A 25,178-nucleotide genomic window follows, 5' to 3' on the forward strand; every position below is an offset into this window, starting at 1 on the left:
ACGTTATGATCAATTTAGGGAAATTATAATTTCCATGGCTCTTTTGTGGACTTCTTAAAGTGTGGTTTTATCTTTGAATTAATTCTCACTCCAGTAATTTCTCTCACAAGGAGAATTGTATGCCATTATCTTTGCAACTTGCTCCTCACTTCTTATCTCCTCCCTTTCTGCACTCGCACACATTCCTGTCATAAAAGCCACGGGCGGACTGGACCAAACCATCTCCGTGGTGAGCGCGCTGACAATACTGATTTTATTAAGCAGAACTATCTCACCGGACTTTCTCCAGAATATACCTGCACATTAAAATAACTGTTATATAAACGCCTCGCCGTTTGCTGTGCCGAAATCTCCTCTCAGTGATTATGTGGGACACAGTTGGGAGACGAGTGCACCCCATTCCCAGATAGTGGGCTCGTCCTGACTCTGCCATGTTGGATGGAGCTGGCTCCGGGCTCTCTGACGACCGGACTTCCCAGGAAAGTTTTCACCGTTTTCCGTCTTCGCCCCGCCGCTGCAGTTTTGACCTCATTTTAAAGAGGAGCGGGAGGTCGCGTTGCTCTCCCAAACGGCTTACATTTTGTGGCTCCCTACTCTTGAAGACCCCCGGGATAAGCCGAGCCGGTGTGAGGGGGTCGGAGGAAGGCCACGGATGACCGAGGGATTGTTTATGTATCTTTTTGGATCTCATTTAACGAGTTACAGTCGGTGCATACTTTATAAACCAGTCACCAATAATGAGTGGACACCCGCCGCAACGGCGGCAAGCAAATGTCGGTTCAATACTACTGACACCGCAGGAAAATGAATGCCTTTTCAACCACCTTGGCAGGAAATGCATCGTAAGTTTTTCCCCATCAAATTATTGTGTGATAGCTGGCTAAGAAAAAAGCTAATAGAGCTAACTTGCACCGTGTTTCCTGTCCCGAGGTGAGGCTAGCTGTGAGGTGTAACGGCATGTTTGTGGCCTGCAGTTTTATGTTGTGATTTCTCCGGGACACATTTGAGACTTGTAACTGAAGAGGTTGGTTTGTTTTGACAGCGGAGGCTATGAGGGAGGGCTGGGAGCGAGCGGCTGGGTTTAACGTCCCGTTTGGGACGGTGACATTTGGGCCACAGCAAGTTGGATCCCAGCCCCAGGCCTCCGCTGGTCCGCCTCTAACTTCCAGCCTGTGACACACCTGAAATCACCCAGGAAATGCTGAAGTCACCTAACCTGGACGCACACAGCCCAGAGAGGAGTTAAGAGTCGCGGGTTTAGAGCTGTTAAAGCCATCAGCGGAAAGCAGGGCAATGATTTTGCACTGGCATTATATAACATAGCTGAACCTTGGTTGTTTTCGGGAAGTGTGTCCACCGAGAAGAATGTACCGAGCAGACTTGGCTGACTGGCTAAAAGTCCTCCTAATGCAAGACCCGGCAGTCACTAAATCTGAGGAGAAAGCAGTGGGAGTAGCCTGCTGTACCAGTGTGTCTGCAGCCAGGATCACTAGTGCAATGTCACGACTCAATATTATGATATAGTCTGATCTTACGTAACATGTTTAGTATTCAGCTGACTCATTTCTATGTCCTGCTTGTGCAAGGTGTAGCTAGCCCCATGCCCATCAGATTTGTAGCCACGTTTTATGCAAGACATTTGCAGCTGCATCAACACTATTAAACATCACATTTCACATATTTGCCCTTTTCCTCGTCATTATCTTGCAGGACAGGTTTTGCCCCTTTTCTTGTTAGTCCAGCTTCCCCACTGGCAGGTACATCTGAACATTATTCTGCCACTTAAACCATTTCTGCAGGTGTAACTAAAAGACCACTGAGGAGCAAAGCAAAGGATGATTGCCTTCCACAGTGGCTCTTTATTTTTATTGTTGCCTACCGCTGGCAAATATCTCCAGCACTTAGCCAGTGGTTAGGTGATGGTTGTCTCGTCAAATGGAACCGAACATTGGACTGAAGAGTAAACAGTATTCAAGCTTAATATAGAAATGCACATGCATGTCCTGAAGGGTCCTGAGGCTTAATTGGTTGGTGCTGCAGGGTTTGTAAGAAGAACAACTGTGACTCTGTGCCTCACTTAATGAATGTTGTGTGTGTCACCACCACCTTTAAGGTACAAATGTACTTGCAAGTCTTTGACTGTAAACTTGGGTGATATTGCTCTCAGCGGTGAGGGTTGTTGCTATTTCCTCAACAAGGTTTGTGTGTGTGTAGCAATGAGAGGCAGGGTGGGAGATCCTTTTCAAATATCCTCTTCACAGTTTTCCCATCCGATTTTTGAAAGCTGCATTATCCCCCTCACCATGGTGGCTCAGTAGTTTTGCCATTGTGTATCGCAAATGTCACTCAGTGATATCAGCCAGAAAGAATGCGGCCTCATCACCTGTTACTGATGGCATTCCCAGATAAAACGTGTTTCATAGTCTAGATGTCGGATTGATGAATTAAAGTTTAACTATGACGTGGCATAATCAAGTTTGCTCAATAGATATGTTCCAGTCTGAGAGAAGGTGCATTTAAACGAGAAAGTTAGACAGAAGTGTACAAATCTGCATTACTAGCACAGATTTTCATGTGCCCTGTTACTTCCCCATAGAGACCATAGTTTCCTTTAATTGTGTATAGTAAAGGTGGTACGCTTCTTCCTCTTTGTGTCACAAGAGCTCACCTCATTACAGTGAACCATTCATGCTCTCAGGGTGTGAGGTGCCCATATATGTTCACATGTTTTTTCTTTGGAAAAGCTACATTTCCTGTCCCATGACACAGTACATCAGGCCTGTATGTGGTGGGCGTGTATTCCTACACCTATGTAACCTGTTCGATAAAAAAAAAACAAAAAAAACTCAGTGACGATGTTCTTCTGGCATTCTGACTATTTTGTCACTCAACATGTGACAAGAGACGCGGAATCATGAACATTCCTCGCAGTCCTTCGCTCTGGTGTGTCTGTACATGACACGTCTTTGCATGCAGAGAGTTCGGGAGAGACAGATTGTGTGTGAGAGACGAGGGGAGAGGAAGACACAGACATTGTGTGTCTCGCTGGCCAATCTAATTAGAATGCCCACCAGTGATTTAGTGGCTGACTGAGTGATTGTGCGTTATGTAATGCACTCCTTATGCGGAAAATGGAAGAAATGGTCACCTTTGCTGTGTTTCTTTGTACTGTTGTCTGTCTAAGATGCACAGCCCTTGGTTGACTTGGTTCAACTAAATTAGACTGGATTTATTCTTGCTGTAAAAGGCTTGTTTGTACACTAGCTAATTCTTTTAAGGAGGCAGAGCTTGTAGTCTTGGAAGGCATGCAGTGTAGAGGGAGATTTAAAGTCCAGCAGTGATTCAAAGGACAGCTTTTTTGCACAGCATTGCTTTGTGAGTTGCCTTTTGTATTGCTGCTTTAATAACATAGGAAGAAAATTGCCCACACCACATGTTTTATTCTGTGGTTACTTTTTTGCCTGTTGCATGGACAATGTTTTAAAAAAGAGAAACCAGAATCAGCGACTTTGCATTTTTTAGGTACAAAAAATAAAATACATGGATTATATTTTAGGAATTAAACACAGGTATTTCAACTTGCATTTCCAAATAAAGCAGCCACACACATTCATTCAAATTCATTTCAAAATAACTTTAATTATCCGACAACTAAAATGAAAGTGAGGCACAGACAGGTACCTACACAGTGGTCTCACTCATTGGTTTTACTCATTAGTATTCCTTCTGCTGTTTTCACCATCAGCAACACTGTCTGACTGGGCAAAAGGTGGAAGGGGTCCAATTCACACTGTGTGTGTGTGTGTGTGTGTGTGTGTGTGTGTGTGTGTGTGTGTGTGTGTGTGTGTGTGTGTGTGTGTGTGTGTGTGTGTGTGTGTGTGTGTGTGTGTGTGTGTGTGTGTGTGTGTGTGTGTGTGTGTGTGTGTGTGTGTGTGCGCTCAGACTGCCTGATCAGCAGTCCTGTCCTACAGGAAGTCCCGTGGTCGGCCTCCTCTGGTGATTTGTGCTGGAGACGTGGAACACGACTCCTCTTTTCCTCCACATACCCCCTTTCTAATTTTCTCTCCCTCCTTTCTCCTCCTTTAATATTCCTCTCTCAGCCTCACTTTAACCCTTCATGTCATCTGCTCCTTCAATTGTTTTCCGTCATTCATATTTCACATGTTCCTTCAGCCTTTTTTTGAGCCTGTTTTGCATCTCTTCCTTCAATTCTTACTGACATCACAGACCTCCTTTCTCACATCTACTCTCTCCTTTTCTCCCTCTTCTTTCCTACACTGCCTTCCTGCGTCTGCCACTTATCCTTTCTTCTGTTTTGCCCACTCATTCACATCTTTTCACCACCCTTCACTCGCTTCCTTCCAGAAGCTCTTGTGAAGAGGTGTGATGAGGCCTAATTTGTGCCAATATGGAACAGTTTGACCAAATGGCTGAATTATACTGTAGTGTTCTTCTGCAGAAACCAAGAAGGGCAGCATTTTTCTTATGATTCTGTGCTGTATCTCTCACATATTACTACTAATGTTGATCTTATTTAATACATCATTATAACTTGGACACAGCTACACAGCTTAGGCAAAAGTAAATGATTCACTTTCACACAAAAAAATTGCGATATTTCTTACCCATCCAACCTGTCTGTGTTTCTTCCTCACTTTTTATTTAAGCATTATAGTAATGAAATTTATAAGAGGAGCGTGTGGTGCTTTCTAGTCTCCTTGCTCTGTGTGAAAAAGAGTGATTGTGTGGTCTGTATGCTGGACAGGTGATACGCTTCATCATTGTAGCAGAGAGATGTAGAAAACAGGTGGAAAAACTGAGCGTGTTTGAGAACAAGTGCACAAGAGAGAGAGAATTTATTGCATGCAAGAGTGAGCGAGCGCTTTTGTCGGGTTTTGATGACGCCATAGATGGAGCTCCACTTCCTGCAGCCTTTGGCCCTGTCAGGAACAATCAGCGCTCCACGGGCAGATGAAACCCCAGGGCCTCAGAGCATGGACCACCAGTACAGTCGCTGATACAGAGAAATGCCATCATAATTCATATTATTCTTTTGATCTATTCCTGATCCAAATCCAAACAATCATGAGCTGTAATGCTGCCAAGAGACTGAATGTTTGCATAAATATCAATCAAAGTACCTTGTGCATGCAGCATTGAAAGACACATTTAATCTCTGACAATACAGTTTTAAAGTTTGTTAAAGGTGGAGTTGGACACAGAGGTGGGAGAAAAATAAAGATTCTGTATGCTTGTGAAGCACATTTAAACCTTTTTCGATAATACAAAGCATCTATTGTTGGGCAACAGATGAACCGAACAAATAAACCAATTAATAATTTATGACTTAGTAGTAGGAGTGGGCTATATGCTTGAAATCAGTATAATATTGTTGAATGCAGCTAAGGTGGGAAAGTACACTGATTAGGCTGATATGTTCTGCAGCATCATTCATACTGTGAGCTTATAGTCTGTTCTCAAGTTGGCTGTGTTGTGTGCAGTTTAATGTTTATAGCCTGTTTAACAACACTCAGCTTCCAATATGAGTCAGTGAGAAATCGGTATCGTATCAGTGTATGGAGCTATGCTGGGGGAATCAGTTCATGAAGTTTTCCATGAACTTCACCTGTACCTGTTTCAGTTTTGGTTGCTGGATCGGAGCTCCTTCCCTCAGAAAAGTCTGAAAAGTCTACGACGAAGTCTTGAAGATTATGGAATTTTTTAAATGTAAGAACCCTGGATGTTTAATCTACCGCTGACTTCTCATATAGTCTAAACATTATCAAGATGAACAGAGACAAAAATGTGGCAGCAGAAAAATACAAAGCAGCTCTTTAGAGCGTTTGGAACGAGTGTCTCACTGGAATTTTTAATCCCTCTCTGCGTCTGCATATCTGCTTCACTTAAACATCACATTCACACAACACTTAATTACAAATAACAATGCCAGAGCTCTATATGTCGTCTGGAAGTATGCAGTAATTCCAGGAATTATTGAGATGAAAAGCCCTGAAAGATCACCAGGCGTTCTCCTCGTTGATGCTCTTGCTTTCATCTGTGTGGTAATGACTGTGGATGTGGACCCCTCAGTGTGAAAACAGCCCTGCAGCAACCTGTAAAACCTGTGGGAGTCTGATCTGCTCTTATGATCATGGATGGGGGTGTGCGTGTGCACATGCTACAGGTGTGCTCCTCAGTGTGCATGTGTATATCATTATGCAGTTTTGTCTCAGACTGACAGCATTTGCTTCCCTTTGCCTGTAACCTCACTGCTGCCCCAGCAAGAACTCCATTAAAAAATCTCACAATTTATGACTCTCAAACATCTAAATATATAAGGTGAGAAGGAGGAAGACTGAAAAATTCACATTCACACACAAATAGGCAAAATACAGGCATTGCTGTTGATAAGTAAATCCGTACAAGAAGAGATGCTTAATGAGAGACGTGCTTATACTAATGTTACCATGGGTAGTCATTAAGCTGAGCATTGGGTGTGCATGTGTGGGCTCAGTCTTAATATAGCGTGTATCCTTCAGGGATTTTTAGACTTCAGGAAATTCTCTAATGCCTGCAGTATTCTTATCTTAATACACAACCAAAATAAATCCAGCTTACATCCATAGTTTAGGGTGGTATGTAGGCCTAGCCTTGGTGCACACTTGCTGTTATCAGTGTCAAATAAGATAAACTGTCTCTTAAAACAGATTTGATACAATTCTGTTCCTATAGTGATACAAAAAATTTGGTTAATGCAAACGACTTATCTAATCTCTCCCTGCCATTTAACTGTAGGGATGTGTCTATCTCATAGTCATGTCTCTGTGCTCCTTGTTTGGCATTGACGGACGCCTTTTCCGACTGCTGCAGGGAAGAGAGAGTTGACCCTCGCAGAGCCACTGTCCCCCTGTCACTCATTATACTTTCATGCTGCCCACCAAACACTTGCACTAAAAACACTGGACAAATTTGGAAAGTAATTTTCATTGGTGCTAGCATTTGATACCTTTTGTGTTTGTATTCACATGGCTTTAGTTTTAAAGTGTGCTCTTCTCATTGAATTTAGGCCTATGTTGTGAAAAAGACCGACTCAGGCTCATGCTCTGTAGTTGGAGAATGTGTGTGAACAGCTGTATTTAGATCACTCCACATACTTTCTTTGAGATTCAGGTCAGGGCAACTCAAAGATCCATTCTTGTTTTGAAACTAGACTTTTATGCTTTGTATCAAGATCCTGTTCCAACAGTGCCACAAAACTTTACCTTTTATTGGTCTCTCCTCATTGTTTCCTCCTATCCTTACATGTTGTATAGTGCCTACAGCTGGAAAGCACACTGTATTTTGCTACAACGATGATTTGTCACAGTGCTTTTAGGCCCAGTCCAGTTTCTGCAAGATATTGGGTTTGGAGTTATGTCATTACCAGACTGAATTTCTGCCCACAGATCAGCCAATGACTGGCAGCTTTCTAGAGCTTACAAATCATGCTTGGTCCTAAAAGATGCACAATATTCTCTTTTTAAAATGGCAGCTCCCATTTGCCAGATGTGCATAGCATGCACTCCACCCTGGGCTTCTCTGGAAGCAGTCTTGCCTCTTTTCTTGAAGAACCACGGTGGACTTCACTTAATGTCTGAGTTATGAGTTTGGGGACATAGAAAGGATCCATAAAATAGCCTTGGTAGACTTAGACTATTCTGTTCTACTGTGATATATCTCACAGAGGTTTTTAAACATGGGTTATAAGGATTTTGACCAGTTGATTAGTTCACAAACAGACCGAAGTCTACATAACTACCAACCTACATTAACATGTAATGAATGTATCAGTTTAATAGGAATGAATAATTTTATATTCTTCTCACTTAAAACCTCTTTGATATAAATACATGATTACAAAGAACACACTTCTTAAGTATCATCCATGAAGCAATGGCACCAAGTGTGACACTCTCCCTTCCTCTTTCCCTCCCTCACCAGACATTGTCCTCAGCAGTGGTCCAGGTGTTCATAGCAGATAGGAACTCCAGCTGGAACAAGAGATGCTGCGGGGTGGCCTGTCTGGTCAAAGACAACCCACTACGATCCTACTTCATCAGGGTCTTTGACATCAGGGTGAGTGAACAGAAAGCAGAAAGTGGTTCTGCACATTGATGACTGCACCATTGTGGTTGATCACTTTAGTGGCTGGCACACGGTGCTCCCCACAATTAATATCCAGTAGTGGTGCACTGCTGCTTGATATTCATGACAGCCATATATGTTTCAGCCACAGTGGAATCTGTGGGATGTCTTTCTTTTAAGACCCGTAGCATTAAGCTCTCTGTTGTACTAACTGATATCTAAGTCATATTCTTCATTCACTCCGGTCTTTGTGTTTTTCCACAGGACGGTAAGATGTTGTTTGAACAGGAGCTGTACAACAACTTCAGTCTCTCCCTCCCCAGGTCTTACTTCATCACATTTTCTGGAGATGTGAGTTTCTGTCCGAATTCTATGTCAGCACCCAAATCTGGTCACAGACGAGTGCTTTCTTTTTTTCCTGTTGATAGTCTTTATTTATTCATGGAAATGCAGCTAGAGAGGGAAGAGGGGGAAAATAACCCCAGTTTCTGCCTCCTATGTAAGAAAGTAGTCCATTAGAGACTCTTTCATTTATTATTACATTTGAGTCATCAAAATAAACCTAATGTTAATATTAAAATCTAGCAGGTCAATCAACAGCACTAAGACGCTGCTTTTAAGACATTTCCTCAGACACCTTTCTTTTTTTCTGATTTTACTTATTTTAAGTTATGAATATATTATTTAAATAATAAATATATGATTTTAACTTGCAATAAGTGGAATTGAAATGCAAATTTTCAACCAAATTTGGATCGACATAATTTTGAAACTGTGTTGATTTGTGGACAGTCTGCTTCCAAGTTTGCCCACCAAAAGACATTGTAACATCTATTCCCATCATGTAGAACATTGTTTGTTGAAGTCCTACCTTTATGTCACATCTGAAGCTCTTGATGTGACAAGACGCCTTTATTTGTTGAGCAAACATCTTAGCTGGTGGGCACAGTGGCTCAGAGTCCAGCAGACCATGAGGTATGTGGGACTGCTGATTGTGATGACAAGCCTGGGACTGTAAACACATCGTGGAAACAGGTTTGGAAATGCGATAGTCAGGCACCGGGCAAGAAATTAATTGGCTGCACAAATGTATGTCAATCCCATTTTTAAACACATTTCTGCTATGTTTTGTGTGTGTGTGTGTGTGTTTTCAGACATGCCAAGTGGGTCTGAACTTTGCCAGTGAGGAAGAGAGCAAACGTTTCCGCGGCCATGTTGGAGAGCTAATGGGGAGAAGACAGAGGAAAACTGGTACCAACTTACTGCTGCTGCTGACTTACCTGCAAACCTACCCACTGACCTAACTCACTGAAAAAAATGACACGATTAGCAAATTTGTTTTATCTTGTGTTCAAAATAATCCAATATGTTTTTATTTGAAGCCAAACCATATTACTACAGGGACACAGAATATTAATAAATGTAGCAACAAGCAGTGGCTATGTCTTTACTTTGGTTTGTGTGTGTTTTTTAAACGCTGCAATAAGACGTTTTGGCTTGAAACTGTCTGGTTTGACAAATGTGGACACAAGATAAAATACATTTCTGAACATGTCATTTTCTTTACACAGAACTGGGCGAAAAGTCTAAATTTACATACATGAATAAGATAAGTTGACAAGCGCTAGACTGATGCTTTCATGCAAAAATATACTCCAGCTGGCATGTGAGATGGACTTTGACGTGACATATGAGCAGTGGGCATCTGTTTAAACCAGTCCTTTACCAGAGTACCATGTATTGAAATTAGATTTCTTGCCTGGGTCTGTTGATTACACCATCTAAACTACTTCTTCTGATCTACTGCAATCTTTCCGCAATTCAATAACAATTAACACCATTTTCAAAGTTGCTCGAGTGAAATTCAGACTCGAATCACAAAAATGAACGGGAAGATTTATCAGTTCTGTCTTGCAATGACAGGTCATTTAATAACCCAAGCTGTTTGGTCATTATTCAAAGTTATCTACACGAAATGCTTTCAGTTGTGGTGCTGCAAGAAAACCTTTCAGACAGATGTTGGCTGCTCGTGCCTTTTATCACAGAGGCTGCATACAGTCACAGGACTCTGGATCAGTTGTCCTTTAAATGTGTGTTTGACATCACTCCGTGAATTTTAAGCAAAACCTCCAGGAATGCATCACAACACTGCACTCAGGGTTTGAACAAATATGCTGAGTGGCCTGAGGGGGGCACTGCAGTTCCAGGGTAAAATGTGCAAAAAAAACATTCGTGGTCAGCTGAGAGAGGGACTTAATCCCTCATGAGAATATTATTTCCAGAGTTGTCATGTTATCATTTGTAGGAGGGGGGGCGGGGCTTTTTACCAGTTTGCCCATAAAATGTATTGAATCATTTACATGATATTCATCCAGCACCAACACAGCAAAACTGGAAGGCCATTTTAGAAACTTTTACCGTTCATTTAAACTTCTGTCTTTTCTGTTTATGTTAGGAAATGAGCTGTGGATGTTCGTGGTCATCCGACTCACAGACTGAAGCTTAAATTGAAAACACATTGTTCATGCAAAGCCATACAGATGCATTCTTAAACTCATTACTAGCACCCTTAACTTTTTTCATCCCTGGCTTGATAAAGACCTTCTTTCTTCCTCCTCTGCGGGTCATTTCCTGACCTTTCACTTGGATCGTTCTTTCATCTTTTCCCCTTCAGCCCTCTGCATTGGGTGCCTAATCTTATCTACAAGGCTTCTCCTGTTTGACCTTTAGCCATTGGAAAATTCAAGCCACCAGTATTTTGAAGTGTGTGTCTGTGTGTGTGTCTGTGTGTCTGTGTGTCTGTGTGTCTGTGTGTCTGTGTGTCTGTGTGTCTGTGTGTGTGTGTGTGTGTGTGTCTGTGTGTGTGTGTGTGTGTGTGGTAGAAGTGTTTTCTATTGTTTGTAGGAGTATCTGACCCAAAGAGAGACATGTGTTGAATTTACATATGTGTATCGTATTAACTTGTTTGTGTGTGTGTGTGTGTGTGTGTGTGTGCCTCTTATTTACGTCTCCTTAAGTTGCTAACAAACACTTTGCTTGGCAGTTTTTCCAAATAACTTTCCGTTCTGTGCAGCACATGCACCGCCGAGCCCTGCTCTTAAAAACCAATAAACTCTCTTCTCTTTGAACATCTGCGCTGTGACACACTCACACATATTCGCTTCTTCTAACACAACCCACTACTTAGCGCAGAATGGTAATGATTTCATTTGTCTGTGTGTTCACAGAGAAGAGACGCGACCCTCCAAATGGTACGTTCTCCACTGTTTCCTTTCGATAACTCGAGAAATAGATGAGAAAGAAGTGTAAAACCAGGGTCAGACCTGTGTCTGATGCTACTGGCAACATTTGTGTTGATCTGGTCTGGTATTTGGTATGTCAGATGGGTGGAGTTTCAGGATCATTCAGATTTTTGTGTTACTTAGCAAAAACTTTTTCTTTTCCCACATTGTAGAAATTATGTAGCAAACACTCATATTCTATGTAGGAAACGGCAACAATCAGGCATCCACAAAGAGTAAATTTAACTAAATTTAAGATTGATTATACAAATAAAGACTAGTTCAATTGTACGTATCATCAACTAAATCAACAGACTGTCAACAAACTGTCTTTATATTGACCAGTAAGACATTATCTGTGTCCCATTTCTATATAACATACTAAGGTTTTGATGTATGTCCCAAAAGTATGCTCCAAACAGTCAGTATGCTAAAACCACTCAAGTGTGCTGTTGATGTACACTTTTGTCCCACAATGCACAAAGGAAAAGGAGGAGCTGCTTATAGCTGGAACAGGTCTTTGTAGATGGTTCTGAAACAGCTCAAGGAACAGCTCTAAACAAAGGATAACTATTAATACTTTTTCGATTTTACTTTTTCCGTTTTGGTTTCTCTTTGCACAGGTAAATCTGCAGTGGCACTCTAAAACTACAGTTTGATATTTACCAGTGAAAGTCTTATGCCTCATAGTACAAAATAGTGAGGTATATTAACTGTAAAAACAGTATACTGTGAGAAGAAGCATGTATTAAATTAAATGAAGCTTAAACAGCCGTGAAAAAAAAATCAGCAGGTTTCTCAGTTTCATTTACATATAGCTTATAGATCCACTAATGCAGGCTTGGAAACTTCTGAGAAAAAATAGTTTTGTTACCTATAATTTTGGCTTATATGAACCATATGGCTCCATATGAATGGAATTATAGTAATGCTGTTACAATACGATTAGTCTAAGATAATATTATAGTTCCCTGTAGTGGAGTCCTGATCTGTGAACTGCATGCCCTTCATGGCCTGACGCTCACTCAGTATTGTCTAATGACTAAACAGATGGATTCCATTTGTGGATAAGCGCTCATTTGTTCCTGGACATACGGCAGAAAACACACAGCCTAGTTTTACAAAGGAGGGAACCAGATCGGGACTGACAGACAGCATGATTTGACGCAGCTGGCTTATTAATATATCACTGAGTGTGAGTGTGAGTGCAGCTGTGCAGAGGTTTTTACTACACAGATGACACACTTACGTATTTAGCTGATGCTCATATTCAGAGCAGCTTAACAGTAGCGGGCCTGCGGATGCTTTGCCTGGATCACGTGTGGCAATACGCCATATATGGTCATACATTGTAACTCTGAGCGATACGGTAAACCATTTTTGGGTAATGGTTGATTTTATTCACAGATTTTTGATTCGGCATTGGTATTCTGTCATGTGGCTTTTTTTAAGATCGCCCACTGGAAAGGGAAATTAAAAGAACAAGTCTTATCTAAAAGGGACATGTTCTATGCACCCATTTATGCAGTCATGCATAATGTTTATACCAGTTTCTACCTTGGATTTGTCATGCATGGTTTCAGTTTTCATGTAAATTCATCTTGTACGCAAATCGGTTCATTTCCAAAGGAAGTGATCCTTGTCCTCCCAGAGGAATATCTTCTATCCATTTCCATCTGTCTCACTCTCATTGCCCTTTCCAGCATCGCAGCTCTGTTACTGTCTGTCATTTCCAGTCTGGTTCTCGCTTTTCTCCTCTTCTGCCTTTTTCTCCTGCTGCCCTCTTCCCTCATCATTTGTCCCCATCTGCCCCCCCCCGCTCTTCATTTAATGTGTCATCACTTTCCTCTTTTCTCTATCCTCCTTTGTCTGCCTCCGTTGTTCAGCCTTTCTCGTTTTCCCTCACCCTGCAGATTCATCATGTTTTAGAAACACGAGATTATCGTTGGATTATGCATGGACGGGTTTTAATGGTTACGTAAAATCCAGTGCTAACTCCAGAATAATTTGCTGGGATTAGATCTGTTTGTTTGTTTTGCAGGGAGAGGGAGGAGATAGTAGTGGAGGTGGGTGGGGAAATGATCACAGCGAGCCAATAAGCAGCAGCGAGTGCCCCCTGCTGAGCTGGAAAGTCAAGGAAATAGAAAACGACTGCCAAATAAATAAAAAAGAGCTCAGACGGACAGATGAAACGGGAACGGTTATTTGGTGAACAATTTACATAGAGGAAAACTGCTGATGTAATGGAAGGAATGTAAGAAGAAGAGGAAACTTTGGCTAAGTGTTGGCTCTTTTCCCCTCTGATGGCATTACTAGCTGTCTGCCGTCACAGCTCAGACAGTATGCGTACAACTCCACCATGTGTCTGAGGATATTAATCCAGTAAATGCAGACTGTTGCACCAAGTTCGTCACGAGTTGGCTTCTTTTCCCTGCTGGTGTTTTGGTCGTGTTTTGGAAACCTTTAGGATCGTCTCGGCTGTCAGATTTCAGCAAAGGAGAAACCGTTTCCCTAAGAAGACTGGACTCAATTTTTAAACAAGGCAACAAGGGAATTGTGCTTTTTGTCTTCTTACAAAGTTGGGTTAAAGAGGAACTTGTCATTTTTGGGAAGTAGTTTTTCTCTGCTGGGTTTAAGAACCTCTTGGATGATCCCAGTTTTCTTTCTTGCCTAATGCCTCAGATCTGTCTGGAGATTCAAATCATTTGTTTGAACCAGGCGTCTCCATCTGAGCTTGTCGCCGTGTTGTTCATGCACAGCCAGCTGCCGCCATGATGTTCTGCACCACCTTCCTGTCCGCTCCCTCAGAGGAACTTAATTGTGAGGGCAGCGGAGGAGGAGGAGTAGGAGGAGGAGCAGCAGGAGCAGGAGGAGGAGGAGGAGGAGGTTTGGGCCCAGGGAGCTGCCTGTCCACTTTACACTGCCTGGTTCTCCCACAGGACGAACTGTACCCACCTCTGTCCGACCCCACCGCTCGGCTCTCCCTCAGTCCCAAAGAGCAAACTCACAGCTTGGTTGGCAAAATGCTTCTTGATGTCAGCATGACTACCTGCAGAGCTAAAGATGGTGGGTGCATTTGGGACAGGGTCAGAAGGCGACGCAGTCGGTCAACCTCGCCTTCGCCCAGCAAAACTCCCAGTAGTCCCTGTAGAGAGAGTATTAAAGGTATGTGCTGCAGCTGGGGCGCTGGAAGAAATGGTTGTAATGAAACTAGACTGAGTAGGCCCGGTGTGCTCCCCTCTCGTTGATTTGAAATCCATGTTTGGCTGCATTTGTTTGGTGAAGTTACTGTCAGAGCCTGCTTGTTTGCAGTCCACATTACCCCGTGTAGTTATGACATGTGGGTATGTCTGTAGCCTGTGTCCAGTCCAATTCAGTTTTGTATGTTGAAATGATAATTTATCCTGCTTTATATATTTGATTTATAAGCACAAAAAGTATTGTGTGTCTGTTCATCTTTGTGCTGTTACTTTGGTAAGTCATTGTTAATTCAGCCTGTCATGGCCAGGCCTCATTGAGATTAACATCTCAATAAAGCTTTCCTGGTTAAATAAAGGTCAAGTAAATGAAAAAAAAAGTATCCCTGTACATAGCTGACAGTTTGAGTGTATGATGAATTGAGACAATTGAACTCACCTCAGAATGAATGAGAGCTCAGAATGTGTGTCATTTAGAGAGGATGGTAGGTCACCAAGCTGACAGAACTAGTTTTACATCAGTTTTTACACTTCTGCACGGTTTCGTTTAGTATCAGCTTTCAACCAGTTATGTCATTCTGTTTGAATAACCTGAGTGGCACTAACGAGATGATGCTGCAGTCCCACATATTCTAAGCCAATTTCACACCCACAATCCCAGACACAATTGGCAGACCTTTGTGTGCCAAGCAGCCTGTATTAACTATTAAGTAATGGATTATATAATTGAGGGAACACTGCAGCCCTTTAAACCCAACCCTAACCCTTATAAAGATAAATGGTTAACATGTCAGCATTGTCACAACTACGCCATTTATAGTAAAGAAGGAATACGTGTTCAACATTTAAGAAGCATTCAAGCACCTTTTGATGTAGTGGGTAACCCAACAACCAACTTTTGTCTCTATTTTTAAATACAATTTCTGTCCACATGCCACATAATATAAACTTTATTGCCTCTTGTCATTTTTAAGGCCCAACGTTGCCCATGGCTACAGTTGACATCAAAAACCCAGAGATCAGCAACGTTCAGCGTTACCATAACAACTCTCAGGTGAACAGCATTGTGCACTCCTCCTTCCCCAAGAGGGAGAAAAAGAGCAAGGGGAAGAAGAAGAGGCTGACCAAAGCAGACATCGGCACACCAAGCAACTTCCAGTGAGTCACCGCGAGCGCTCGTTGGGCGGGGTTCAGTTCAGGTGGTGGATAAACATGGCCGCCTTTGCACCTGAACACTTCTCGCCATTGGTCCATCAAATTTACAGACTTAATGTGCCATAAATCACATAAAACACATGTGCATATGTGGATTTGAGGGATCCTACAAACTCTGAAGGCGTTCTGCCTATAGGTGGCGCCACATGATAAAATTACATGTTCGTAACGCTCTCATCCTTTAACAAAGCTCTCATACTCCCCAACAGCCCTCTCAGTCAGTCTGATTTCATACAGCAACAGATTCACATGCAGATTAAACATTTCTATGTCTGAACCTTCAGTTCTAACCTACAGCTACATGACTGGGGGTCTTTGGAATTTATTGTGGGCAAATTTCCCATGAGACATATTAGCCCAGAGTCCCACAATCAAACTTTCTGATTCTGATATCCCTCCTGTCAATATAAGTGCTGGTGAATCTGGGTGAGGTATTAATCCAGGCTGTCTTGTGGCGAGTGGCATGGTTAGGGTCTAGGTTAGGACTCTCACTCTTTTATGTGATACTGCAGGTTACCAATCGGCCATCTGGGTTTAAAAAAAATGCATCAATCTAGCCAACTTCAGTACTGTGTAAATCTCCTGTCCTCTGCTCATTTTTGTTACTTTGTCCCTTGTTTCTCTCACAGGCACATTGGGCATGTAGGATGGGATCCAAATACAGGCTTTGATGTAAGTGCAAAACAAGAATGTAATGTTAATGTGAGTGCTTGTTTGTATGTGTGCACACGTCAGCGTGTGCGACCTCCTAGATGTTCTCACAACTTGGCCTGCAGCTTATCTGTTTGTTTGTCAGCCAGACATCCCTCTCCCAGACAGATTTTTCAAATTTAATATCGGCTCCAAAATATTAAGCTGAGCTGCCCGTCCAAGTCATCAGGAGGGTTACACAAGGAGATTTTGGAGGGAAGAGAATCAACCTGCATCTGCATAATCCATGGACTCATTCCCAAAAAAAAAACGTCATCAGTAATTATGCTGGATGAGTATGAGATCGAGCAGGTCAGAGGACTTATTCTGCCTGTAAATGAAAAAGATGAAATTCAGACTCAGATCAGATGATTTGGTTTCATAAGTTAATGCTTTCAAGGACTTAGATTGATTTGAATGGGTGACGTCAGTTGACCAAAGCTCGCTCACCTCTCAAATCCTCAGGCTTAAAGCTGCAGCACGAATGAGTGTACCCACAAATGAGCAGAGGATAGATCTTTGAACCAGCTAAATTAGTCTCTTCTCTATCCTCACACCATACACCTTCTAGATAAACTGCTTCATTACCTTTTAAGTGATCCACCCCAAAGACACTTGCTGTAGGACAAAGTTTGTAGTTGTCTTTACACAGTGGTCATCTTTTAAGGGCTTCTCCTAATCTGGGATAATGAGGACTGTTTTCCTCCTTGGTGCCCCCCTGGTAGTGTTAGCCCACACCAGCAGGTGGTGGCATAATGGATGTCATTGTGGTCTCATTTAGCACTATCTTGGAGGGATATTTCAAAGTGTGTACATGAAGGAGAGTGCAACATCATATATTATTTTAAACAATGACTTCTCACTGTTTGCTGACTGAACCAGTTGATATGCTTGAATAGATTTCTAACAGCTGGTGTCAAACTCGGTAATCCTGCTTTTTCAAATGGTCCTTTTAATCCTAACTGAACCAAACTACTAATATGTCGGTCACATAATGTGTCACTGAGCTGCAAAGCTCGAAAAGACAGATTAAAACCAGTGAAATCACATCACAGGTCCTAACATATCGGGCATGAGATCACACGTGCGGGAATGTGCTCAAACAGGAGCACAGTATATAGTTTTAGCCATTATGATACAGAATCAATTGATGATCATTTTTACATCAACTGGACCTAAAGTTTCATGTAAATACAGCTTTGGAAACATATGCGTATTATAATACACCACTACTGTCTGTCAGGTCTCTTTATGTTTATGAATGCCTCCAAAACCCAATTAGGAAATCATGACAAATCCTTGTCCAGGGTTAGCAATTCCATCACTACTGTAACCATCATCCTTGGCTGTTTTAAAAGATATCTTCACTCTTTCTGTTTTCTTTCTGCAGTTGAATAACTTGGACCCAGAGCTGAAGAACCTGTTTGATATGTGCGGCATCTCTGAGGCTCAGCTGAAGGACAAGGAGACCTCTAAGGTCATCTACGAGTTCATTGAGAAGAAAGGAGGCGTAGAAGCTGTCAAGAATGAGCTACGGAGACAAGGTGAATCACATACACTGTTGGGAATACAGATTATCTTCTCATAAAAAAAAAAACAAAAAAACAATATGTTAGCAAAGACGAATTGGTGTATTCACCAAATTCTTTTCTTTGGAAAGTAAATAGGGCAGATCTCACATGTTTGCTTAGAAAGGATGCAACTCCACAGTAAACATTACTATACTGGTGGGGTGTTTTGGTACCATGATGTAGGAACCATTCATTTGTTAATTGTTAAATGTGATCTGAGCACATGACGCAGACCATGTGAAAAACGTTGTACAGGGTGATTGTCACTTTAAGGCGATCTAACTGGTGTGGTGGTTTTATCCCCAGGTCCGCCCAGGTGGAGCGGTAGGTTTTAATGCATGTCCTGCTGTGACAGCTCATGACTGTGCATGTCAGGCTGGACTGTAATATGATGAGAAGAGTTGGAGTGTGTGCGGTTTCTGCAGTTGCTGAAGTTAGTTCAGTGTTTGCTGTTGTTTGGACTTGATTTGGTTGTTTTGTGGTTGCGTTAAAAACAGCACTGCTACAGGTTGCTTCATCCTGTTAGACATGCTTCCTCTGATATATCAAAATTATTATTGGAAACTTGGAAACTGTAGCTCTCCTACTTCATGTGTCACAATTAGTTTAACGATTAACACTAGTTACATGCAAGAAGGCTGCCTCCAGTGGCTTGATTATACAACTGCATGATGCTGTGCTACCAACAATTAAAGCCATTTTTATTACATTGTTATACTATTACACTAATGAACTATTATATTTTTGTATGTTGATGATTATTTTTTGCTGTTTAACTTCTGTTGTAGCCAAACTTGTAAACTCATTCTCTTGCCAACATAACAACTGTGCACATGCGCTTCTGTAACCAGCATTTAGACTGAAGCACTGAACAAGTTTTTCATTCACCTAATATTCTTCATGGATGTAGAACATTTTATCTCAGTCCTTGATTACAAAGTGAACACTAGTTACATGTGAGAAGGCTGCCTGCTGTTTCTTAATTGACGGACGCAGGCAAGAATTGAGTCATTTGTGATCGTCTAGATTTTCCAGCTGTGAAAGTAATTTCATGAAGAAATAAAATCTAAAACTCTATTAAATAAAATCTGGAATCTTTTTAAGCAGCAGTGTGAACTCTGAATGATGCATATTGATGGTTACAGCTTTGCTTCTTTTTTTAAACTTCATCTGTTTGGTTTTGTTTTTTCTCTCCAGCTCCTCCTCCCCCTCCATCCAGAGGCGGCCCTCCTCCGCCACCCCCCCACCACAGCTCAGCCCCTCCTCCTCCCCCTCCACCTGCCCGGGGGAGAGGTGCCCCGCCACCTCCTCCCCCCTCCCGAGCTCCCATCTCCGCGCCCCCTCCTCCCCCTCCATCCCGACCGGGCATGTCCGCCCCGCCGCCTCCCCCGCCCAGCCGGGGCTCGCTCCCGCCTCCCCCTCCACCAGCCCACGCCTCAATCCCTATGGCGCCTCCCCCGCCACCTCCTCCCCCCTCATCCTCAGTGCCATCCAGTACTGGAGCACCGCCTCCTCCCCCTCCTCCTCCCCCACCTCCCGGCCCTCCACCCTCCGCCCCTCCGCCGTCCACAGAGGCTAATGGAGGGGACGGCGTGCCCTCATCCGGGAAGTCGGCACTGCTGAGTCAGATCAGAGAAGGCACCCAGCTGAAGAAGGTTGAACAGAAAGACAGGCCGGTGTCCAGCACCGGCAGAGACGCACTTCTGGACCAAATCCGACAAGGAATCCAGCTTAAAACGGTCAGTATTCATCTGACACACCTGTCAGTGCACTGCGGATGAGTCTGTAGCCTGTGCTTTAACCATGGCTTCACGTGCTGTCTTCTCTATAGAGGGATGACAACTCTGATTCAGCCCCTTCCACCCCGGCCCCATCGGCAGGCATCGTCGGGGCCCTTATGGAGGTGATGCAGAAAAGGAGCAAGGCTATTCACTCCTCAGGTATAAACACCATCAGAAACATTCACTGTCTGCTTAACTAGCTTCCAACATCATCTCTGTTTCCTGCTTACTGTTGTGTACAGACTGCATTGTGCACATGCTGTTACACTTAGCATGGTACTTATTTACCTCACATTACATTTTGCCACAACACAATGCAACATCATCCTATAAAATGGTGGATTGTCCAATCAAATACGTGTAACCGTGCATTCTAAACTAATTCTAAATAACTAAATTCAGTCTTATTTTCAGTCTCATTTTCAGTCTCACTGCGCAGAAGCTCGTGTCTGATTAGCTCGTAAACTCTTGGATCTATCACTCAAATTGGTCTTTCTGGACAACAAGACAACATGTCCACACCAATGCATTAAGTTTCCTCCCACCTGATAGCATTCACACCTCCATATGGTATCCAAACCAAATTTTAATCAAGTAGCTTAATCCATTTTTTTCCTAATCCATAAGCATTTGAAAACAGTCAGTTTATCATAATCCAAGGGAAACAGGCTCTTAATCAATCATTGAGCTCGAGGCAGATACGAGAGGATTCTGCTTATTTCTCATTTAATCTGAGTGGATCCGCAGGACTTTTTATGCTGCGACAAGCTTACACTCTCTCTTCGACCTGAACAAATGAACAGTCGCTTGACGACAGTCACGGGCTCGTCAGTTGACACACTGTCGGCAAAATATAAACTAGACTTTCACCACTTCCTCTTCAGTCTGGAGCGACCTTGTGATCTTTTCTTTGTCCATTTTAAGCCTTTCAATGGTGGAAACATTTCCTTCCTGCACGAAAATAGTCCCTAAATTTGATTCAAAGGTATCAAGTGAAGGTTTACTCTTCAACAGACAAACATTTAAAACACAGGACATTTATGGAGCACTGAATGTGGAGCAGGAAGTACTTTGGAAAAGACCGTTGTTTATTTCATTTAGTTTCCTGTAAAAACATCATTTCATTAGACTCCACGTGATTGTCGTCTTCTCTTCCACAGATGAGGATGATGACGATGAAGATGATGAGGACTTTGAGGATGATGACGAATGGGAGGACTAGCGCTATTTTCTTTGTTTCTTTTTTTTTTCTCCCCTGCCCCTGGATGATTCTGACACTAAAATCGTTCTCGTCTTTCTAAAAAGAAATCTTTAATTTCAAAAATATAAATGTAAATGTTCTATCAAGTTGCTGTATATTTTTGTTGCCTTTATGCTTTTTTTATTAATCTGTGCAATACCTCATTTAATCTGTAAATGTTTGTCATTCTCATATCTTAGGTTGTTGTTTCCGTACCTTCTTCATGTCCGTCTCCATGTCCGTCTCTTGATGGCAATATCTCACGTGTCTTGTTTTAACTATCTTCTGCTTTTTCCATCTCTGTGCGTCTCTTTCTCCTCCTCCCACGCCCCCGACTCTTTGATGTTTATCACCTCCATCTGTCACTCAGCCATCCTTCATGTCTGCTGCCTCCCATCATCCCATCACACATGTTCCCTCCCTGTCACTCTCCCGTGTTCCCAGTCGCCAGATTAACATGTGCAATTTCACATCAAGCTGTCTCTTGAATCTTAGAGTTGAATGTTTTTTTGATCAGTGATGGAATGGAGGGCTTAGGAAATAAGTTGCCACAAATCCTTCATCAGTTGTGTCATCATTGTTCGTCAGGAGGAAAAAAAAAAAAACTATTTTCATACCCTATTGCTCTCTAGTTTATTTTTACTTATTCAAATGATCCTAGTTTAGCACTCATATTTTCTTAAAACAAAGAAGAAAAAAAAGGAAAATGCTCTTTTTGGAATATTTAGCTTCAGTTGCTGTCGACTGTAAATTTGCTCCAGAGTTTGAGTCTTGTTATATTTTTGCACAGATTGAAAGAGGAGACTCGCTGCATGAATACAGGACATTTTCAGGTCTGTATCGTTATTGAACATACTACGCTTTAAGTAATGATGCACATGGACGTTAAGCAGTTTTAACCATTAACCCACCACACTACACACAGTTCACACATGGAGGTAGTCCACAGCTGGCTATCTGTTGTGAATTTTCGTTCTTTTTATGTCACACTACCGATTCAGTTGAAAGTTTTCTTTTCTTTTTTTTTTTTAAATCTTTTTCTTTTTTTTACTGTAGCAAGCAGAGTATTAATGAATGTCTGTTTGTTGGAATCAGGTCATTCATCATGTACAGCTTGAGGAATAAAGACATTTTAGTTTTACACACCTCATGCTTATAATGGGTCCATATGCTAAGTTACTACACAGACACAGCGGGGTTAAAGTGGTGTTCTTCCTGGTGTAGACACTAAGTGCTGACTCAGTGTGAGGAGAAACACTACATTCATGGCATTATTCAAACAAGTATCAACATTTTCATGACTAACTAGCAAATCATGAAGTGTAATATAGGAATAGCTTACTAAGAAGAACACTACAGCTGGTCAGTTATTCCCTACAAAGACCAAGTAGGAAGAATTATTGGGAATTATCAAGTTTGGATAAAATACATATCGACATCTGACTGTGTGTTTGTTTAAAGGTGGATTTGTCACAAAGGACAGTTCTTTAAATAGTTAACCATTACAGTCACCAAAAGGATTGAAACATCTCCCTTATTTTCTATAAAAGACATCTGCATTACTTGCTCTGTTGTGGTAGACTCATCCAGGCTAACTCAAAGCAAAGCAAAAGACTCTACTTAAGCATTGCTTGCATTTATCTTCAGCCACAAGTGACATTTATGGATAAAATCTAAAAGCTACAGTAACAGCAGTGTAAATGGAAAAATAACTCCCATAAAGCAATGCTTCTTGTTAGTTTGCTAGCATTAGCCAGCATATGCTAAGTGGTCGTACCAGACCAGGTAAGGCTGTAGCAGCAAAACCCCTGAGTTTATTGATTTGAGCAAGAGTGCATTTTATAGTTAACAAATTCAACTGTTCATCTGTGAGGAGAAAAATGTGTCATTTCTTTATTAAAATGTGATTGACTGGCTTTAAATCTTTGCATTGAAGTGCGCCAGAGCAGCTAACTGCAGCTAACCCCTTTTTCTTTTAAGCCTCAAAGGTAAAGCTCTGCCTTTCAAGGGTTTCTCTATTGCAGCCAAACACACTTTGATATTAAGTTAGCACCGTATTGTCCTGTTTAAATAAAGAACATTTTGGAACATTATTCCTTGACAAGCTAACTAGCTTGCCAGCACTCATTGGATAGGACATGGATGCATTATAAGAACAGGATACTGAAGGCAAAGATGGCGTCTCTTCAGTCCAATGAGAACTGCTTGCCTGGCAAAAAAGGTTCTAGCTTACGGTTAGGTTCACGGTTATGCAGCCCACTGAAAATGCACAGTAATGTTCACCCCATGGCTTAAAATATACAAAACAAAGAGTAATAGTGTAGCATGTTTAAAGCTGGAGGTGTCCTGTCAGCAGTTTTACAGACATCTCTCTCCAAATGTTGGTCAATGGAGAAAATGGATCGTGATAATACTGCAAGTGGCCATTGGGAAAAGATTGGGAGCAATTCTGAGTGGCGGTATCCAGTTCTTATAAATACATCCATAGGATTGATCTAATAATTTAGCATTTACTAAAAAGCTAAAAAGTAGCATGCTAATGTTACATATTAACATGTTGTGTGTTATGGGAGAACTAATAGAAATATGTCCTCACCAGTTTGACAAATATGCAGCAAAAACATCACAATATGGTTTTTTGTTCTTTACTGGTAGCCAATTTGCCAGACTGTTGGTGTCCTCTTTAAACTCTGTCTTTCGGAGACAAATTGCCACATGTTTGATGTAAGAACTGACCTCTTTTGTCGAATATCAAGATACTATTTGAAGAAAAAAAACCTAGCCATGTTTTCGCTGATGTTAGCTTCTGTAGGTAACTCGGTTAAGATGTTATGGACGCCAAGCCTCAACAGCGAGGCTACTGAACTCTTTCATTGTACACTCCAATAAAAGGTTGATATTTACATGCTTTGGTATTTGGGCTTCTTTTACCCTCACAGCCAGATATAAAGGATGCTCCTGACCAAAACTGTCTTTTTAGGATGCACAATTAAACTATTGGCTTATTTTTGTATTTAAGGTTTTTGAGTGTAACTTTTTAAATTGATCCAAGTTGAGTTTTAACTATTAAGGTAAAGAGACCGTGATCCTTACGCTCAGACTTTACTTTTGTGCAGGGGAGCACAATCACATCTGCCAAGTGTGTAATTTGAGTGTGTGCATGTCCATGTGCAAAGAGTGCTGATTAATGGCCTCATCGGTTGCAATAGGAAGCCACACGGGGAGGTGGACAGATCTGATCTCTCTAACAGCTGAGCAGAGGATTATCTCAGCCTTTACTGCCATCATTTTGCCCCCTGAGCCAGGTAGAAATGAAAACTGGGTGAGAGGGACAAAGCATGAGCGCGGCTGGTTACTCTCGATAGCCACTTCCTCTTCAAATGGCTGCAAACCAAAAAAAGACTAATAGGAACTAAAAACTGGCCTTTCAGTAGTATTTTCAGTACTGTGATTAAGTGTGACCAACAATTCTACGCCTCCACCATTTATTTTTAGTTGATGTCAACATCAGCTGACACCACACTGACCCTGTATCCGTTCCCTCTGCTGCAGAGCTTATGAGAGGGATTAGAGCAGGTATGGCACTTTCCACTAGTGTGGCAGCACTACTTGGATACAGTGCTTCCATAGAGACCCCGACCAACTCACACAAAAACACAAGCATTTATAGAAGCGGTAGAGCACTATTTCTCACAATAATGAAGCATGAGCACATAATGTTGCTGCTGCAGTGCTGTAGATAATCACAGGTTGTATAAGAGGTCGAATATTTAGTGAATTTACCCTTAAATGCACTTGAAGGTAGATTTGTATTTTGGGAATTCAGCGGTAAGCACAGTGGAATATTTTTAATTTGTAAATCTTCAACACTACATGCCGACATGAAAGGAATGCAAAGGTCAAAGGGAGTGTTGTGACTGAGAAGTTTATGTTAAACGTGTGCGTTAAAGGAACACTTAACAATTTTGTTGTGTTTCAGAGGCTGACTGATATTTTATATTTCCCCATGGTGCATGAAAACCTCTGTCCATCATGAAAATAACCTTGAATTGTATATGAGGATAATGCAGCGACCACCC

The 25,178-nt window shown here is 41.9% G+C and overlaps 1 protein-coding gene across 3 annotated transcripts; it reads left to right on the forward strand.

Annotated features, from left to right (window-relative positions):
- Positions 1 to 459: 459 nt before the first annotated feature.
- waslb (WASP like actin nucleation promoting factor b) lies at positions 460 to 24,002 on the forward strand. 3 transcript variants are annotated; one of them, XM_070853971.1, is made up of 11 exons: positions 460 to 842; positions 7,981 to 8,115; positions 8,389 to 8,475; positions 9,279 to 9,375; positions 11,352 to 11,375; positions 15,577 to 15,760; positions 16,447 to 16,489; positions 17,898 to 18,051; positions 19,276 to 19,817; positions 19,910 to 20,018; positions 21,020 to 24,002. In XM_070853971.1, the coding sequence occupies exons 1-11, from the start codon at positions 738 to 740 to the stop codon at positions 21,079 to 21,081; spliced, it is 1,542 nt and encodes a 513-aa protein (XP_070710072.1). In that variant the 5' UTR covers positions 460 to 737; the 3' UTR covers positions 21,082 to 24,002. The 3 variants fall into 3 exon arrangements, with proteins under 3 accessions (XP_070710072.1, XP_070710073.1, XP_070710074.1); XM_070853972.1 differs by lacking the exon at positions 11,352 to 11,375; XM_070853973.1 differs by lacking the exons at positions 460 to 842; positions 7,981 to 8,115; positions 8,389 to 8,475; positions 9,279 to 9,375; positions 11,352 to 11,375 and adding an exon at positions 14,034 to 14,570.
- The last annotated feature ends 1,176 nt before the right edge of the window (positions 24,003 to 25,178 follow it).

Source organism: Pempheris klunzingeri, chromosome 22 (assembly GCF_042242105.1).
Source record: "Pempheris klunzingeri isolate RE-2024b chromosome 22, fPemKlu1.hap1, whole genome shotgun sequence".
Classification (NCBI taxonomy): domain Eukaryota; kingdom Metazoa; phylum Chordata; class Actinopteri; order Acropomatiformes; family Pempheridae; genus Pempheris; species Pempheris klunzingeri.